The sequence below is a fragment of the Siphateles boraxobius genome, unplaced genomic scaffold, assembly GCF_051911475.1.
Source record: "Siphateles boraxobius isolate OS27281-9 unplaced genomic scaffold, OSU_SipBor_1 3, whole genome shotgun sequence".
NCBI classification, from domain to species: Eukaryota; Metazoa; Chordata; class Actinopteri; order Cypriniformes; family Leuciscidae; genus Siphateles; species Siphateles boraxobius.
This window is the reverse complement of record NW_027508919.1, coordinates 1,283,983-1,305,108: the sequence shown is the minus strand read 5'-3', so window position 1 is coordinate 1,305,108 and position 21,126 is coordinate 1,283,983. Positions and strand designations below refer to the sequence as shown.

Below are 21,126 nucleotides of genomic sequence, written 5' to 3'. Positions count from 1 at the left end.
GTCATACACATGGCTTCAAGCTCGCCTCATTATAGAAAATCGTCGACGGAGACTGTCTCATAAATTGTACTTCTGTCCACACTCGTAATTTAGATTTACATTTATGTTTTCCTTTTACATGTATATTTTTAGGTTCCTGGATTTAATTTATTAGGCATTTCAAACGTTCTGCGTTTTTGCTGAGATGTTTGGCCTTTTGTTCTTCGTGCTGATGGCGCACACCGCTTATGGAGACGTGAGCTATTCTTTCCCGGAGGAGATGAAACGCGGATCTGTGATTGGAAATATAGCAAAGGATCTCGGGCTCGATGTGAACAGACTGTCATCTCGTAAGGCTCGCATTGATACTGAAGGTAACATAAAACGATACTGTGACATTAAACTGAATACTGGAGAACTGACCGTAGCGGAGAGAATCGACAGAGAAGAGATTTGTAATGAGGGGCTTTCCTGTGCTCTTAATTTTGAATTAGTTCTAGAACACCCATTGGAGATACACCGTGTCACTATCCAAATACAAGATATTAATGATAACACGCCAACATTTCCTAAAGACACGATAAAGCTTGAGATAAGTGAGATATCTAGTAAAGGTGCGCGGTTCCGCGTGAATGAGGCTCATGATGCTGACATAGGAAATAATGGAGTACAAAGCTATTCGATTGAAAATAATAAACATTTTATTTTATCTGTAAGTACAAAGGTGGATGGTGGCAAAAATATTGAGTTAGTGTTAGACAAAGAGCTGGATCGTGAGCAGCAGAAAGAGGTGACTTTAATTCTTACTGCGGTAGACGGCGGGACTCCACCGAGATCAGGGACTGTAGCCATACACGTCACTGTGCTGGATGCTAATGATAATGCTCCAGTCTTTAGTCAGGCCGTCTATAAAGTCAGTCTGCCTGAAAATTCTCCTGTAGATACTGTAGTGGTGACAGTGAGCGCTACTGATGCTGACGAGGGACAAAATGGGCAAGTGACTTATGAGTTCAGCCGAATTTCGAGAATTGCGAACGTACTATTTGCTCTAGATCAAAACAATGGGGAGATTAAGGTTAAAGGCCCCATTGATTTTGAGGAAGCATTAAGGTATGAAATGATTATTGAGGGAAAGGATGACTTTGGTCTTTCTTCGGTCACTAAAGTAATCGTAGAAATTACAGATGTTAATGACAATTCTCCAATTATAGTGATTAAGTCTTTGAATAGTCCCGTTCCTGAGAATGCGTTACCCGGTACAGAGGTTGGCATCATTAATGTTAAGGACAGAGACTCTGAGAATAACGGACAGGTGCGCTGCTCCATTCAGCAAAACGTCCCGTTTAAACTCGTTCCTTCAATCAAAAATTACTATTCTCTGGTGACCACAGGTGAATTAGACCGCGAGCTGCTCTCTGATTATAATATTACAATCACTGCTACTGATGAGGGCTCTCCGCCTTTATCTTCCACTAAGAATATTCACTTGACTGTTGCTGACGTGAATGATAATCCACCTGTATTTGAGGAGCAGAATTACAGAGCTCATGTGCAAGAAAATAACAAACCGGGCTCCTCTATTTGTTCAGTATCAGCTACAGACCCGGACTGGAGACAGAATGGCACTGTAGTTTATTCTCTGTTGTCCTCTGATGTCAATGGCGCACCGGTGTCCTCCTTTCTATCCATAAACGGAGACACCGGGGTCATTCATGCCGTGAGGTCATTTGATTACGAACAGCTGAAGAGTTTTAAAGTGCTCGTGTTAGCCAGAGACAACGGTTCTCCTCCTCTGAGCAGTAACATGACCGTGAGTGTCTTCATATCGGATGAGAATGACAACTCCCCTCAGATATTATACCCCTCTCCGGAAGGAAACTCCTTCATGACCGAGATGGTTCCCAAAGCTGCGCAGGCGCGCTCCCTGGTCTCCAAGGTGATCGCCGTGGACGCGGATTCTGGACAGAACGCGTGGCTCTCGTATCACATTATTAAAGCGACTGATCCGGGACTTTTCACTATCGGTGTCCACAGCGGGGAGATCAGGACAGAGCGGGACATTTCTGAATCTGACAGCATGACACAGAACCTTATTGTGTCCGTGAGAGATAACGGACAGCCCTCTCTCTCAGCCACGTGCACGTTGTGTTTACTCATATCAGATAACTTGGCTGAAGTTCCAGAACTGAAAGACATGTCTCGTGACGAGAGTAGCTCACTGACGTTTTATTTGATCATCGCGCTGGTGTCCGTTTCCACTTTCTTCCTGACCTTCATCATCATCATCCTGGCCGTGAGGTTTTGTCGCAGGAGAAAGCCCAGACTGTTGTTTGATGGAGCTGTAGCCATTCCCAGCGCGTATCTCCCTCCAAATTACGCAGATGTGGAGGGCGCGGGAACTCTCCGCAGCGCTTACAATTATGACGCGTACCTGACCACGGGCTCGCGCACGAGTGACTTCAAGTTCGTCAGATCTTATAATGAGGGCACACTGACTGCTGACCTGACTCTGAAAAAGACTCAGTCCGCTGTGGATGATCTTGAAGGACTTGACGCGGAAATCAACGATTCGTTTCAGGTAGGACTAACAAAGATTTTCTTATAAAAAAAATAAATAAATAAAAAAAAAATATATATATATATATATTGTGTTTACAGAGTGGCAGTGTCAAAAGTCTCTCTTGTTGAAAATATCGCTTGGCTTATTTAAGTGCTTTTTGTAGACGAACATTTTTGAGCTTCAATTTGAAGACTGAAAGCTGATGTTTTCTAATTATTTTATTTACAGTTTTGCATTCCTATTGTTGTCTGTTATTTAAAATAATTTTATTAAAGGTTTAAATTATTTTCTAATCATTATTGTTAGGATTTAATAGGAATGTCATATATTTGTTTACTGTCCATGGTGCTGAACAGGCAGTGTCTCTTGCTGTTGAGGTTTTGCTCTTATTCTATGTAGGTCTGTATACTGTCGTGTCTGTTACGAGTAGATGTTATAGAAATTGAGCTGGTTCTGTTTTCACATCCTCAGAGAATGTTTGTTTGAGGGACTTGATGAGGACACGATTCATCCTTCTCAAATAGGACGAACGAAGTTTTTCTTTGAAAAGAATATGTTCTGCGATTACAGATTACATGATTATTTGTATTTTGATAGACTGCTTTCACTAACAACGGACTCTTAAAGATTTTGAAGTTCATTTTAAAGTCTGAGTTTCACAGTCTTCGTTTACATGCTTTTTTATATTCTTTTTGTCAGTAACTAGGAACCCTTTATAAAACTGACATTGACATTGTATATAATTGATTGACCCTTTTAGCTGTTTACAAATTGTCTCATTATTACCTCTATCTGCCATAAAATAGCATTTGAAGCCTATTTGGCAGTAAATTAAAATACAATATGTCGTCTCTGGGTAATGATTTAGATTCAAATAACTTAAAGTAGTTTTATTTTGTGTTGTTTTTTAATTAAATAAATCTGATATGTCTCGTTCTGTAAGCTAGTATTTTAAACTCATTTAAACTTTTCTGTGACATCCGTAACTGTGTCTCTCTACGTGGATTGTGCAGTTTGTAATTGAATCTGTGAAACATGCTGCTGTTTAACGTTTTTCTCATCTTTGTCTTTGTGATATTGGCTTACAAAAACAATTTCGTATGTCAGCAACTTTTTAAACACTCTTTTAGTCTAGTTAGAAATGGCAGGCTTTTCGTGTTGCTGTCCGTGGTGCTGCAATGTCAATTACTCTTGTTTGGTGTCTTGCTCTTATGTAGCTTGTAACTCTCTATCACTTCTTCTTCTTCTTCTTCTTTTTCTACTACTACTTCTTCTTCCAGTAGGCCTTCTACAAATATTGTGGTCGTGTCTCTTACACTCGTCAGGGAATGTTGCTGCCGGCTCATGTTTTGCTAAATAATTTATAATCGACAGTTAATTCTTTCAGAAATATGAATGTTGTGCAGTTTCTTCTTTTAACTCATAGTGTCGCTGTTCACCTGCAAAACAATGTGTGTCTTCTGTACACATCTCTCCACCCTGCTTCTGATGTCATACACTGTGCTTCAAGCTCGCCTCTACAGAAAATCATCGACGGCGACCCGATTGCTGCTAATACTGTGGCTCTTATTCTACATTGAGTTTTATATTTGTGTTTTCTTTTACACGTTAAGTGCTGTTTTGCTATACTTGCGGGTTAATATCTAAAGCATTTCAGAGGTTCATCGTTTATGCCGAGATGTTTGGCCTTTTGTTCTTCGTGCTGATGGCGCACACCGCTTATGGAGACGTGAGCTATTCTTTTCCGGAGGAGATGAAACGCGGATCTGTGATTGGAAATATAGCAAAGGATCTCGGGCTCGATGTGGACAGACTGTCATCTCGTAAGGCTCGCATTGATACTGAAGGTAACAGAAAACGATACTGTGACATTAATCTGAATACTGGAGAACTGACCGTAGCGGAGAGAATCGACAGAGAGAGTCTTTGTGGAAAGAAAGCTTCATGTATCATAAATAAGGAGCTTGTTCTTGAAAGTCCTCTAGAACTGCATCGCTTCATTCTCAATATTGAAGACATAAATGATAATGCACCACAGTTCACAGAGAGTGTTATTGATTTCGAAATACAGGAATCAGCGGTCAAAGGATCTCGATATTTATTAGATGAGCCCCATGATGCGGACATTGGTATGAATTCAGTGCAGTCATATACACTTCAAAACAATGAACACTTTCTTCTTAGTGTATTAACGCGTTCAAATGGGAGAAAATATGGCGAGCTCGTTCTTAATAAAGAGTTGGATCGTGAGCATCAGAAAGATTTGACTTTAATTCTTACTGCGGTAGACGGTGGGACTCCACCGAGATCAGGGACTGTAGCCATACACGTCACTGTGCTGGATGCTAATGATAATGCTCCAGTCTTTAGTCAGGCCGTCTATAAAGTCAGTCTGCCTGAAAATTCTCCTGTAGATACTGTAGTGGTGACAGTGAGCGCTACTGATGCTGACGAGGGACAAAATGGAGAAGTAACGTATGCGTTTGGTCATTTATCTAAAATTACCCGGCAATTATTTGTCCTTGATGCAGTGTCTGGAGAGATTAAACTAAAGGGACTTATGGATTATGAGGAGGAGACTTCAATTGAACTGCCGATCCAAGCTAAAGATGGTCAAGGGTTAGCGAGTCATTGTACAGTAATAATAGATGTTATTGATGTAAATGATAACAGCCCTATAATAATAATTAGCTCTCTTAACAGTCCCGTTCCTGAGAACGCGTTACCCGGTACAGAGGTTGGCATCATTAATGTGCAGGACAGAGACTCTGAGAATAACGGACAGGTGCGCTGCTCCATTCAGCAAAACTTCCCATTTAAACTCGTTCCTTCAATCAAAAATTACTATTCTCTGGTGACCACAGGTGAATTAGACCGCGAGCTGCTCTCTGATTATAATATTACAATCACTGCTACTGATGAGGGCTCTCCGCCTTTATCTTCCACTAAGAATATTCACTTGACTGTTGCTGACGTGAATGATAATCCACCTGTATTTGAGGAGCAGAATTACAGAGCTCATGTGCAAGAAAATAACAAACCGGGCTCCTCTATTTGTTCAGTATCAGCTACAGACCCGGACTGGAGACAGAATGGCACTGTAGTTTATTCTCTGTTGTCCTCTGATGTCAATGGCGCACCGGTGTCCTCCTTTCTGTCCATTAACGGAGACACCGGGGTCATTCATGCCGTGAGATTGTTTGATTACGAACAGCTGAAGAGTTTCAAAGTGCTCGTGTTAGCCAGAGACAACGGTTCTCCTCCTCTGAGCAGTAACGTGACCGTGAGTGTCTTCATATCGGATGAGAATGACAACTCCCCTCAGATATTATACCCCTCTCCGGAAGGAAACTCCTTCATGACTGAGATGGTTCCTAAAGCTGCCCAGGCGCGCTCCCTGGTCTCCAAGGTGATCGCCGTGGACGCGGATTCTGGACAGAACGCGTGGCTCTCGTATCACATTATTAAAGCGACTGATCCGGGACTTTTCACTATCGGTGTCCACAGCGGGGAGATCAGGACGCAGCGGGACATTTCTGAATCTGACAGCATGAAACAGAACCTTATTGTGTCCGTGAGAGATAACGGACAGCCTTCTCTCTCAGCCACGTGCACGTTGTGTTTACTCATATCAGATAACTTGGCTGAAGTTCCAGAACTGAAAGACATGTCTCATGACGAGATCAGCTCCAAACTGACGTTTTATTTGATCATCGCGCTGGTGTCCGTTTCCACTTTCTTCCTGACCTTCATCATCATCATCCTGGCCGTGAGGTTTTGTCGCAGGAGAAAGCCCAGACTGTTGTTTGATGGAGCTGTAGCCATTCCCAGCGCGTATCTCCCTCCAAATTACGCAGATGTGGAGGGCGCGGGAACTCTCCGCAGCGCTTACAATTATGAGGCGTACCTGACCACGGGCTCGCGCACTAGTGACTTCAAGTTCATCAGATCTTATAATGAGGGCACACTGACTGCTGACCTGACTCTGAAAAAGACTCAGTCCGCTGTGGATGATCTTGAAGGACTTGATGCAGAAATCAACGATTCGTTTCAGGTAGGACTAACAAAGGATTCTTTTTTCATTTAATATTTATATATGTTCTGTATGGACTGCTTTAATTGACATATACTTCAACATATTAGAGGATCTGTTTGAAGTCTGAAAAGTAACTATATTGTTATAAGACACATATTTAAAAAAAAATTCAGAAATGTTAACAATTGAGATTAAGTGCCAATTTTGGCAAGTGGGGCATACATGACACCCAATACAAAAATATTGCTGCTCATAAGTCATTCTGAATAGACACATAACCAACATATATTTAGAAAGCCAACCCTTGAGAGCTTACAGTTCAAGAATCATACTGTTATTAATATTGAGATGTATAAGGTCAAACATAAACAACAACAAAAAAAAATTAAGAATATGTATATTAAATGTATAAAAATATTATGTGAATGAAGTATAACAACTTATAACCACAACTAAAGTGTAGCCACAAGTGTGGTCATGCTTCATTTTAAATCTGAGGATGATATCTCTAAAATTATCCATGCTGTGGAATATGTACCTTTCACACCTCTGCCGGTATGAGACGTAATCTTCATTATTCTTTTATTGTTATTCTTTTGTTTGAATTCAGCAATTATAGCCTTTATTCTGGGATTGGCTTGGCCATCTACACCTCTTTCATCCCACTATACATGAATAACCCACCTATTATCTTAAAGTCTGGCTAGAAAACAAACAAAAAAAAAACATTCTTGGGACCTAATGTGAATCCTTTTAACAAATTAGATTACGGAATAGAAAAGCTCCTGCAGCTTGTGGATTAGAGCAACAAGTAGCATCAAGCTACATAACACAATTTAAAAGATTAATTTTATACTTTTACTTAAAACTCACTTTAAACCACCATCGAGTATCTGTATCATATTCCGGTCGTGGATTAAAATAGTGTTATGTCATAAAATTAATAGAAATGTTATTCTTTATGAAAAAATATTTTACAAACATGTGATAATAAACAATTATTTCTCCAGATATGCGCACCATTGAATTAAGAGCCCTGACGGATGCTGTATATTGCATGTATGTGAACACAAATAAACCTGAGAAAACGTGATTGACTGCATTATGAGTGATGATTCCTATTCAAAATAGCGAACGTTACAGATTAATAATTTTGCACTCCTGGCATATATTAAGAAATTAATGTCACTGCAAACCAGGTCAATTATCGAAGCTGGAGTCTTAAATCGTTCTAATGATTCTCAGTTTGTCTAGATCAAGTAAGAGTGTGATGTTTTAACGAGTAGTGAATGTTGAACAACAATAATCTGGGGCCGTCTGCAATCTTTGCCGTGAAAGGGGTTAAGAAAAATGCAAGGGAAACATATTTTTAAATACTGTACAAAAGTTTATTGACAACACACTTTACAGAATAGGCATAGTCAATAGTCAACTATTCAGGTAACGCATCAGACCCTCACGGACATCCCTGCCCTCCTCCTCTACAGCCTGTGCCAGTGAATCCCAAGTATTCTCATAGGCCTCTCCATGACTCTCACAAAGGTTATGTAGAGCACAGCATGTCAGCACCATAGATTTCACAAGGTCGACCGCACAGTCATTTCTTTTCATAAGGCAACGCCATCTTCCTTTTAATCTACCAAAAGCATTTTCAATCACTACAAATGCTCTGGAAATTTTCATGTTGTAGACCTGCTGTTCCGCTGTCAGCCGTCCAGTGTCAGTGAATGCTTTTAAGAGCCAGTTCTGCAAGGGATAGGCAGAGTCTCCTAGGATGTAGTAGCCAACATTCACCCCATCAATGTTTTTGGTGTTAGCTGGTATGTGGTTTCCACAGCTTGCCAACTCCCACAGTGTGGACAGTCTCAAAACCCGAGCATCATGCAGGCTTCCAGGCATTCCTGTGAAAATATTCCAGAAAAGTCCCTTTCCATCCACAACACCTTGAAGGATGATGGAGTGCCAGCCTTTATGGGTTGAAATAGTCACAGTGATAGTCCTGTGGTGCTATTATGGGTACATGTGATCCATCAATAGCACCAATACACTGTGGGAGTCCCCACCTGTTCTCAACATAGGCAGCCATTTCTTTAAACCTCTTCTGATCTGGAAAACGAATTTGTTCTGGTACCAACAACGTCTCTGCTGCAGCACAGAACTCCTGAACACATGTTGAAATGCTTGCTCCAAAAAGATGTCCAACACTTCTTTCCTCAGAACCAGTTGCAAGCTTCCACAGAGTGCAATGGCTACTCTCTTCTTTAGAAGTACACACACGTGGAAGTTTGTGTCCCGTCTCTCCATCGCTGGACGCAGTTTGTTGCACAAGTGGATAAACGTTTCTTCAAACATTCTAAAGTTCTCCAGCCACTGAGTGTTTGTAAAACCAGGAACAATCACATCCCACCACTCAGAACCTCTGTTAAATGTCCAAACAGATGGTCTGTGGCGGCGACTTTGCAAAATATGATACACCTGAAATACACAGATTACACATTTTAATACATAATTTTGGCAGCTAAATTCATTATTTGCTTTGTGACAGTTGTATAGCGATTGAGACCCTAAACACATGGCAGATTTACGATGACGTCATGGCAGTAGAGGCAGCGCAACTATAACGACCAGTCTATAATCCCACCCACTTTAAAGTGGTACTAACTGCAGTGGAAAAGCGAAGCGAGCCGAGCCGAACCGTACCGAGCCGTACCATGCAGTGAAAAAGCGCCATAAGTTTAGAGGAAAGGGGCATGTCCATGGTGCTGTACAGACAGTGTCTGTTGCTGCTGGAGTTTTGTTCTATACTGTGTCTATGTACAGTTGTGTTTAAAAAAAATATATATATATATTTAAAAGATGCCCTTGAAAATCGAGCTTGTTCTCTTTTAGATTCTACTTGAATATTTGGTTGTTCCGGGTCATTGATATTGTGAAGTAATTGCATGTGTTGTATCCAGGTTTTGGCATTTATTGCCAAGAGTTTCTTGAATTAACTCTGTGTTGTTGTTTACCAGTGCCAACGTTGGCATTCACATTGTTTCTCTCCACTCTGTTCATGATGTCATATTTAGGACTGACATCACAATTCGCTGTAGACAAACAGATTGTTAAACGGTTACCTCAGTTTTTATCTTATACTGACCATGAATTAGATTCAGTGATTTGTGTTGTCTACAAAGTGTATTCTTTATAAATTGGTCAAATGTGTGTTCTTGTGATCTTGAAGGACATAATGCGGACATGAGTGACTCAGAGAAAAAACTAAAGTAACTACAATGAACGAATGAATTTACTAGTTTGTTCTGCTCATGTATGATCAATTGTAAGTCATGTATCATATTTCACGAGTTGTGTAACGCTCTATACTGTTAGCTTATCTGTTGGTGCCATTTTAAATAAATCTGAAACTGACTTGTTCTGTTGACTAATCGTTTTGTCGAGCACATTTTATCATTTTTATCTAATGTCACTGTGTGCCTATATGGATGCAGATGTTAATCGAATCTTTGTCAAAATGTTGCTGTTTAATTTAATTTTGCATTTCTCTCATCGATGTCTCCTTTATGTTAAATATGTATTTTATAATGGCAAATAAATTCTGATGTCAGCTATTTTTAAAATGTCATTTAGGTAGAAATGACCAACACTGATCATTTTTTACTGTCGCTGTCCGTGGTGCTGCACCGGAATTTATTCTTGGTGTTTGGGTTTTTTACTCCCAAATAATGTTTTCATCTAAACCGCTATTCTTGTTTCAGTAACTTAAATGTTGTGGTTTTATTTATAGCAGTACTCAATGGAGTGATTTTGAATTAGTCTCTTTACAGACATGTAAAGAAATCGCTCTAAAATTAAAAACCACCTTTTCTCCCTCACGATCTGTAAGACAAATTTTTGACACTATTGGCCCTGATCTAGTAATGATAATAAACGACTGTCTTTTGTCAGGGACTGTTCCAGATTGCTTTAAATTAGCTTCAGTGTCACCGATCCCAAAGAAGTCTTCGCCTGATCCTGCAGTTTACTCAAATTTTCGACCAATCCCCAACCTGCAGTTTTTATCAAAAATTCTAGAAAATTTTGTATTTATGTAGCTACAAAATTATTTGAATAGTAATGATATTTCAGATATTTTTCAGTCTGGTTTTACAACCTTACACAGCACAGAGACTGCTCTTTTAAAAGTTTTAATGGCATTTTAATGTCCACTGATGCTGGTAATACCATGGCTTTAATGATGTTAGATCTCAGCTCTGCGTTTGATTTTGTTGATCACGGTATCCTGCTGTCTCGCTTGGATCAATGCATCGGTGTCAGAGGCACTGTACTCGACTGGTTTCGGTCCTTCCTGTCCAACAGAAGATTCTCTGTAAATATAGGGAAGCATTCTTCTTCTGTACCACGTTACATGTGGTGTCCCACAGGGTTCAACTTTAGCACTGTTACTGTTTTCACTGTACATGCTACCCATGGGTTCTATATTTAGAAGATTCGTTGTCTCGTACCATTGATACGCAGATGATGATACGCAGCTTTACATACCATTTATGCATAATGACAGGTCTGCCATAAATCAATTGATAGATTGTCTTCAAGATTTGAAAGCTTGGCTAAACAAAAACTTTCTCCATTTGAACGATGACAAAACTCAAATTGTCCTGTTCGGGCCTACCGAGAAAACTGATTTGAGCAATGTTGACTTGGGTTCCCTCACTTCATATCGTTCTTTTGTTGCAAAGAATCTGGGTTTTAAACTGGATAGCGGCCTAAAATTGAACAAACAAATCAATACAGTTGTCAGTTCCAGCTTTTACCACCTCCGAAGATTAGCGAAAGTTAAACCATTCATAGGCAGGAAGAGTTTTGAGAATATAATTCATGCTTTTATTTCACCACGGCTGGATTACTGTAATTCGCTATATCAAGGGCTGCCTGTCTCATCTATTCATAGACTTCAACTGGTCCACAATGCAGCTGCCCGTTTGCTTACAGGCATTCACAAACGGGACCACATCACGCCTATTCTACGTTCACTGCACTGGCTTCCTATTCAGTATTGAAAAAAATGTGCTGTTTGTGTATAAAGCGTTAAACAACCTCGCTCCTCAATACCTTACTGAGTTGGTTACGGAAAACAAACCAGTCTGATTGCTCAGATCACAGACCGATCATCTATTACGAGTACTCAGATCCAGACTGAAATGCAGGGGTGACAGGGCGTTTGCAGTAGCTGGCCCCAGGTTATGGAACAAATTGCCGTCATCTATCAAAACAGCGTCCACAGTGTCTGAGTTTAGAAGTCTTTTGAAAACTTATTTCTAATCTTTTAATGTTGATTGTGCTGTTAATGTCTTGTGATTGTTTATTTTAATTTTGTGGATGGACCTAGATATTTCATGTACAGCACTTTGGTCATCCAAGGTTGTTTTAAATGTTTTAAACTTAAAACTTCCAATCCTCAGTTAATGTCGCTGCTTGTTCTTGCTTTTCAAAATGGTTTAGTATATGCCAAATTGTGTGTACATTCCAGCACTTCATTCTGTCAATAGATACAAATGTCATGCAGTTTCTTCTTTTAACTCATAGTGTCGCTGTTTACCTGTAAAACCATGTGTGTGTTCAGTACACATCTCTCCACCCTGCTTCTGATGTCATACACTGGGCTTCAAGCTCGCCTTATTATAGAAAATCGTCGACGGAGACTGCCTCATACATTGTACTTCTGTCCACACTCGTAATTTACATGTACATTTATTTTTTTCCTTTTACATGTATATTTTTAGGTTCCTGGATTTAATTTCTTAGGCATTTAAAACGCTGTGCGTTTCTATTGAGATGTTTGGCCTTTTGTTCTTCGTGCTGATGGCGCGACAGTGGCTACAGTCCCTGATCTCGGTGGAGTCCCGCCGTCTACCGCAGTAAGAATTAAAGTCACCTCTTTCTGCTGCTCACGATCCAACTCTTTATCCAACACTAACTCGACATATTTGCCTCCATCTGTTTTTGAATTCACTGCTAAAACAAAATTTAAATTTCTCTCTAAAATGTATGTTTGTACTGAATTGAGGCTGACATCCGCATCACGAGCTTCAATGACACGAAAACGAGCACCTTTATCTGCATTTTCACTGATTTCTAGCTTGATTACATCTTTGAGAAATATTGGCGTATTATCATTAATGTCTTGGATTTGTAGGACAACACGATGCAATTCCAAAGGATTTTCTAATACAAATTCAAAATTAAGCACACAAGAAAGCCTCTCCTTGCAAAGCCCCTCTCTATCTATCCGATCGGCCACTATCAATTCTCCAGTTGTCAGATTAATGTCACAGTATCGTTTTCTGTTACCTTCAGTATCAATGCGTGCCTTACGTGATGATAGTCTGTTCACATCGAGCCCGAGATCCTTTGCTATATTTCCAATCACAGATCCGCGTTTCATCTCCTCCGGGAAAGAATAGCTCACGTCTCCATAAGCGGTGTGCGCCATCAGCACGAAGAACAAAAGGCCAAACATCTCAGCAGAAACCTCTGCAATGCTTGGGAAATTCAGCAGAAAGTAATTCCAGTAATGCAACAGTTAAAATGTAAAAGTGAACACGTGAAACTAAATAATAAAAAAGCAGTCCCATTCGACGATTTTCTAGAACGAGACGATCTCACAGCCCAGTGTATGACATCATCAGAAGTAGGGTGGAGAGATGTGTGCTGAATACACACATTGTTTTGTAGGTGAACAGCGACACTATGAGTTAAAGGCAAAAACTGCAAAAGAATAACATCTTTCACATGGTTAAGCGTCAGAACGTAGCCCACACCGAACAGATGTAATATACTTATATAGATATTTTTTTCAAAACCAGAGGCAGCAGCAACATTCTCTGAAGAATGAGATATCGAAATGATCACAGCATTTAGGCCTGCAGTATAAAAAAATAAAAAAATAAACATTAAGCTATGAACTGCATTGTGTATGGGGGGCACCAGTGCAGTGCAACAGTTAAGCACCATGGACAGCAACAAGAAAACCCTTAAATGTGCCATTTCTAATTCGGCTAAAATAGTTAAATTGCTGACATCAGAATTAAATTTTCTTTATAAGCCAGTTTCACATAAAGGATAATAACTAAAAGACAAAGAAATAAACTAAGACTTCTTAAAAACAGCAACATCACTTAGTATGATTCATAAGTTGTTATCATCACAGGGACCAAAACATGTCCCAACAAGGAAACTGATTTCGATTATTACCAACTTTGTGGGAACATTTTGTCCCCATAAGGGTTTAACTGAACCACAAACACACACACACACACACACACACACACACACACACACACACTCACACTCACACTCACACACACACACACACACACACACACACACACACACACACACACACACACACACACACACACACACACACACACACACTTCCTCTACTACAGCATGGACAGCAAATTGAAAAAAAGTTGTATAAACTTTTTTTCCACAACAAAGACAATATGTGATACGCTAAAACAAAGTAAATTAATATAATGATCCACACTGCGTTGGATCACATTACATACGTTAATCCTGGGCCAGATTAAATAAACTCTATTGATCATTAATATTTCTGAAACCCCCTTTAAAACCAAATATGTATTGTATTATATTCAGGGAAAATGTGTCTCCACAAGAATTGACTACAATCCCAAGTGAATTAGGTTGCTTGTGCAAACCTATCAAATTTCGTTTTTAGGTCGTGGGCCGGTAATGTAAGCACCCATGACGCCTCCATTCGTGACGCCTCATAACTTGCCCAAAAAATAATAATTCTATTAAATGTAGCCTTTAAAAAATATTTAAAAATGACTTTCAAACATGTCCATTTGCATAAAATAAAGTATTTGAATGAGTCAGATCGTTTTGGTCTTTAAAGGGGCTATTGGCAGTGAAAACGGTAAACTTTGAACACAAATACACATTTATTATGGAAGTCCAGTCCATACAAATAATTTATTTAGTCCTACCTGAAAGGAATCGTTGATTTCCGCATCAAGTCCTTCAAGATCATCCACAGCTGACTGAGTCTTTTTCAGAGTCAGGTCAGGTGACAGCTGTCCGTTATTCTCAGAGTCTCTGTCCTGCACATTAATGATGCCAACCTCTGTACCCGGTAACGCATTCTCGGGAACGGGACTATTCAGAGATTTGATTATAAGACTGGGGGAACACCAGACTGTTGTTTGATGGAGCTGTAGCCATTCCCAGCGCGTATCTCCCTCCAAATTACGCAGATGTGGAGGGCGCGGGAACTCTCCGCAGCGCTTACAATTATGACGCGTACCTGACCACGGGCTCGCGCACTAGTGACTTCAAGTTCGTCAGATCTTATAATGAGGGCACACTGACTGCTGACCTGACTCTGAAAAAGACTCAGTCCGCTGTGGATGATCTTGAAGGACTTGATGCGGAAATGAGCGACTCGTTTCAGGTAGGACTAATGAAGTATTTATGTTTTAATGGTCTGGGCTTCCATAATAAATGTGTATTTGTTTTCAAAGTTGACCGCTTTGATTGGCAACAGGCTCTTAAAAAGATCACGTGAAGATTTTCTGAAGTTGATGTCAGAAAAGTATTCATTGTTATGTTTATAAATAATTTTTTGATTTTCTGGTCATGAGTTTTAAATTTTAAGTCAAGGAGCATGATTCACTATTTAATTCACGAATCTATGGTATTGGCTCTTTTTTTCCTTTTTTCTTTTTTTCTTGTTGTTCTCCTTTCTCTTTCCCTGCCTCTAAACTTTCTAAAGTCAAATAACTTGCTTCGTCCTTTTGTAAGCTCTATTGTTATCTGAGTAAGCATGCTCTCTGAAAACGACGTCTTTTTTCCTTGATTCACGGTTTTTAAGTCATGCCTTTTGGCTTGTCTCTGTGTATTAGCTATCATCAACATGTTTCATTACCGTTTTTTTATTGGTGACTGAGGCCTTGATATCGAAAGGATTGACGACATTTGCAAATTATTTATAAAGTTAAAATAAATAAGTAATGGAACTTGTTTGTACTTTTATATGTTAATTTTCTTTTAAATTCTATAATTCTTTCTGCCTTCTCTGTAACTTAATAAGAAATTATTTTGTAGAAATAACTCTGTAGCTTTTGCATTAGGCTTGTTTCATCATAGTATCCTTAATATGACCTTTTTTAGCAGCTTCATTTACGTAGACTTAATTACACAAACTTTTAAAAGACCTGTGTGTCGTTAACTTGCCTATGAATCGTGTTTTTTAGGTTATACTAACACAGTCTTTCTTTTAAGAATGATTTGATTTACAGATTTTATATTTGTGTTCTAAACTGAGTGCTTTCTTTGGCAGCAAACTCTGTTCTTGACAGATCTTTTGTCTCTTTCATGTATTTTTTTTTTTTGTAGACACAGGAGTGGCATTTTTACATCATAGAAGTGCCATGCTTTATGTTGTCTTCAAATTTGCTTATTTTTTGGTCATGTGGGCAGGCTTACGTCATGAGGTATGATTCACAAATCTATGCGTTTTATCTATCTAGCTACTGTTTTGGATTTAAATAGGTTAAAAGTTGATTGTTGGTGTTATTTAGAGGGAAGAAACCTAATTTCTGCTTCATTCTGTAGAATAATCCTTCGGTCTAACTTTTTTTTATTAGTAGTATAAGTTTATTATATTTTGTGTATCATTAGTACATATGTGTGTCCGTGGATTCTGTTATTTGTAATATGATCTATGAATGTTCATATTTTAAGTAGTTTTACGTTTTCTCTCATCGATGTATCCTTTATATATTGATGGATGGTATATAGATGGAATTAAAGTCGGATGACAGAAATATGTCATTAAGTGTAATTTTGTAAATATCCTAGTCTGATTGGAAATAGCAGAGATCTGGTTTCCCCTGTCGCTGTCCGTGGTCCTGCACCGGCGTTTACTCTTGATGTTTGGGTGTGTTGCTTTTCCCTCTCCTATATTATACCTCACACCAGTCGATCGGGTTACATCTTTTCTTTTTTAATACTACACATACTGTGGTCGTATTTATATCACACTCTTCATAAAATGTTGCTGCTGGCTTTGTTTTGCTAAACAATTTTAAGTATATTATAAGAGTTCTTTATATGATCCGACACTTAATCTTGTCAAAAATATAAATCTAATTTGTATGTAGTTTCTTCTTTTTAACTCACAGTGTCGCTGTTTACCTGCAAAACCTTGTGTGTGTTCAGTACACATCTCTCCACCCTGTTTATGATGTCATACACAGTTTCAAGCTCGTCTTGTTATAGAAAATCGTCGACGGTGATCGAAGGACTATTTCAGACATTGGATTCATTTGTACACTTATGTTTCCTTTTAGGTGTTACTTGTATGTCTGGATTTAATTTCTGAACAATTTCTGAAACATTTTAAATGTTCTGCTTTGCTGTCGAGATGTTTGGCCTTTTGTTCTTCGTGCTGATGGCGCACACCGCTTATGGAGACGTGAGCTATTCTTTCCCGGAGGAGATGAAACGCGGATCTGTGATTGGAAATATAGCAAAGGATCTCGGGCTCGATGTGAACAGACTGTCATCTCGTAAGGCTCGTATTGATACTGAAGGTAACAGAAAACGATACTGTGACATTAATCTGAATACTGGAGAACTGACCATAGCGGAGAGAATCGACAGAGAAGAGATTTGTGGAAAGAAAGCTTCATGCGTTATTAAACAGGAACTGGTGCTGGAAAATCCATTAGAACTACACCGCTTTATTCTCAATGTTGAGGACATCAATGATAATTCACCACAGTTCAAACAAAATGTAATAAAATTCGAAATTCGGGAATCAGCGGACAAAGGATCTCGTTATTTATTAGATGAAGCGCACGATGCGGATATTAGAATGAATTCAGTGCAGTCATATACACTTCAAAATAATGAACATTTTATTCTGAGTGTCCTTACTGGAGCAAATGGGGGAAAATATGAAGAGTTGGTTATTAATAAAGAGTTGGATCGTGAGCAGCAGAAAGAGGTGACTTTAATTCTTACTGCGGTAGACGGCGGGACTCCACCGAGATCAGGGACTGTAGCCATACACGTCACTGTGCTGGATGCTAATGATAATGCTCCAGTCTTTAGTCAGGCCGTCTATAAAGTCAGTCTGCCTGAAAATTCTCCTGTAGATACTGTAGTGGTGACAGTGAGCGCTACTGATGCAGACGAGGGACAAAATGGAGAGGTGACCTATGAATTTGGTCATTTACCAGAAAGTCATCTGGAAATGTTCTTCCTTGATGCAGTGTCTGGTGAAATTAAACTAAGACGGTTCTTTGATTTTGAGGAGGAGAGTTCGATTGAGCTGCCCATTCAAGCTAAAGATGGTCAAGGGTTAGCGAGTAGATGCACTGTAGTAATAGAAGTTACTGATGTCAATGACAACATCCCTATAATAGTAATTAGTTCTCTGAACAGCCCCGTTCCGGAGAACGCGTTACCCGGTACAGAGGTTGGCATAATTAATGTACAGGACAGAGACTCTGAGAATAACGGACAGGTGCGCTGCTCCATTCAGCAAAACTTCCCATTTAAACTCGTTCCTTCAATCAAAAATTACTATTCTCTGGTGACCACAGGTGAATTAGACCGCGAGCTGCTCTCTGATTATAATATTACAATCACTGCTACTGATGAGGGCTCTCCGCCTTTATCTTCCACTAAGAATATTCACCTGACTGTAGCTGACGTGAATGATAATCCACCTGTATTTGAGGATCAGAATTACAGAGCTCATGTGCAAGAAAATAACAAACCGGGCTCCTCTATTTGTTCAGTATCAGCTACAGACCCGGACTGGAGACAGAATGGCACTGTAGTTTATTCTCTGTTGTCCTCTGATGTCAATGGCGCACCAGTGTCCTCCTTTCTATCCATTAACGGAGACACCGGGGTCATTCATGCCGTGAGGTCGTTTGATTACGAACAGCTGAAGAGTTTCAAAGTGCTCGTGTTAGCCAGAGACAACGGTTCTCCTCCTCTGAGCAGTAACGTGACCGTGAGTGTCTTCATATCGGATGAGAATGACAACTCCCCTCAGATATTATACCCCTCTCCGGAAGGAAACTCCTTCATGACCGAGATGGTTCCCAAAGCTGCGCAGGCGCGCTCCCTGGTCTCCAAGGTGATCGCCGTGGACGCGGATTCTGGACAGAACGCGTGGCTCTCGTATCACATTATTAAAGCGACTGATCCGGGACTTTTCACTATCGGTGTCCACAGCGGGGAGATCAGGACGCAGCGGGACATTTCTGAATCTGACAGCATGAAACAGAACCTTATTGTGTCCGTGAGAGATAACGGACAGCCCTCTCTCTCAGCCACGTGCGCGTTGTATTTACTCATATCAGATAACTTGGCTGAAGTTCCAGAACTGAAAGACATGTCTCATGACGAGAGCAGCTCCAAACTGACGTTTTATTTGATCATCGCGCTGGTGTCCGTTTCCACTTTCTTCCTGACCTTCATCATCATCATCCTGGCCGTGAGGTTTTGTCGCAGGAGAAAGCCCAGACTGTTGTTTGATGGAGCTGTAGCCATTCCCAGCGCGTATCTCCCTCCAAATTACGCAGATGTGGAGGGCGCGGGAACTCTCCGCAGCGCTTACAATTATGACGCGTACCTGACCACGGGCTCGCGCACTAGTGACTTCAAGTTTGTCAGATCTTATAATGAGGGCACACTGACTGCTGACCTGACTCTGAAAAAGACTCAGTCCGCTGTGGATGATCTTGAAGGACTTGATGCGGAAATGAGCGACTCGTTTCAGGTAGGACTAATTAAGTATTTATGTTTTAATGGTCTGGGCTTCTATGTGTGTTGGGTTCAAAGTTGGCCGCTTTGATTGGCAACAGGCTCTTAAAAAGATCACGTGAAGAGGGTGAAGTTGATGTCAGAAAAGTATTTATTGGCATGTTTATAAATATTTTTTAGATTTTCTGGTCATGAGTTATAAATTGTAAGTCAAGATGCATAATTCACAATTTAATTCACGAATCTATGTTCTACGTATTGGCTCTTTTTTTCGTGTTGTTCTCCTTTCTCTTTCCCTGCCTCTAAACTTTCTAAAGTCAAAGAACCAAAGCGTCCTCTTGGAAGCTCTATTGTTATCTGAGTAAGCATGCTCTCTGATAACGACGTCTTTTTTCCTTGATTCACTGTTTTTTATGTCATGCCATATGGCTTGGTTCTATGTATTATCATCACCATGTTTCATTACCGTTTTGTATTGGTGACTGAGGCCTTGATATCGAAAGGATAAACGATATTTACAAATTATTTAGAAAGTTAAAAAAATGGAACTTGTTTTTTTTTTATGTTAATTTGCTTTTAAATTCTATAATTCTCTCTGCCTTCTCTGTATCTTAATGAGAAATTACTCTGTAACTTTTGCATTGGGCTACTTTCATCATGGTGTCCTTAATATGACATATTTTTAGCAGCTTCATTTATGTAGACTTCATTTCACAAACTTTTAAAAGACCAGTGTGGCGTTAACTTGCCTATGAAATAGTTATTTGAGTGCAGGACCATGTATCTGTTTTTTAGGTTATACTAACACAGTTTTTTAAGAATGGTGTGATTGACAGATTTTATATGTATTTGTGTTCTAAACTGAGTGCATTCTTTGGCAGCTGACTCTTTTCTTGACAGATCTTTTGTCTCTTTCATGTATTTTTATTGTAGATATACGAGTAACATTTTGACATCAGAGATGAGTTAAGTTGTCTTAAAATTTATTTTTATTTTATTTATTTGTTTTGGTCATGTGGGCAGTTTTAAGTCATGAGGCATGATTCACAAATAGATATGTTTTTACTTATTTAGTTACTTTTGTTTTTTCACTAGCTACTGTTTTGGATATATAAGTAGGTTAAACGATGATTTTTGGTGAACTTTAGAGGCAAGATATATAATTTCTGCATCATTCTGTTGAATAATCCTAGCTTGTTTTTAATTATTAGTTTTAAATATTTTTTTTGGATCATTAGTAGGCTATGTGTGTCCGTGGATTCTGCTATTTGTATTATGATCCATAAATGTTAATATTTTAAATAGCCTAGTTTTACGTTTTCTCTCATCGATGTCTCTTTTATGTATTGATGGTATATAGATGGAATTAAAGTCGGATGACAGAAATATGCCATGAAGTGTAATTTTGTAAATGTCCAACAATGTCCTTGTATTCTGTTTGAAAATAGCAGAGATCTGGTTTTCCCGGCCGCTGTCCGTGGTGCTGCACTGGCGTTTACTCTTGATGTTTGAGCGTGTTGCTCGCTCCTCTCCTATATTAAGCCTCACACAACTCTATACTAAATATCTTTTCTTTTTTAATACTACACGTACTGTGGTCGTACTTCTCTTACACTCCTCAGAAAATGTTGCTGCTGGCTTTTGTTTAGCTAAACAATTTTAAGTATATAATAAGAGTTCTTTATATGATGCGACACTTAATCCTGTCAAATATATATATATAATTTCTTTGTAC

The 21,126-nt window shown here is 39.4% G+C and overlaps 1 protein-coding gene across 18 annotated transcripts in view; it reads left to right on the top strand.

Moving 5' to 3' along the window:
- The window catches only part of LOC143756691 (protocadherin gamma-A11-like), a 225,419-nt gene that overhangs the window by 50,589 nt on the left and 153,704 nt on the right, over positions 1 to 21,126 (top strand). For 2 of the 18 annotated variants that reach the window (XM_077247316.1, XM_077247296.1), the window contains exon 1: positions 4,218 to 6,593. The exons of 14 other annotated variants lie outside the window; for them this stretch is intronic. In XM_077247316.1, coding sequence (XP_077103431.1) covers positions 4,218 to 6,593 — 2,376 coding nt within the window. Of the gene's footprint in view, positions 1 to 34; positions 2,558 to 4,217; positions 6,594 to 16,917; positions 19,408 to 21,126 lie in introns of those variants that run through there. 2 more of the 18 variants (XM_077247318.1, XM_077247308.1) reach the window with 2 other exon arrangements.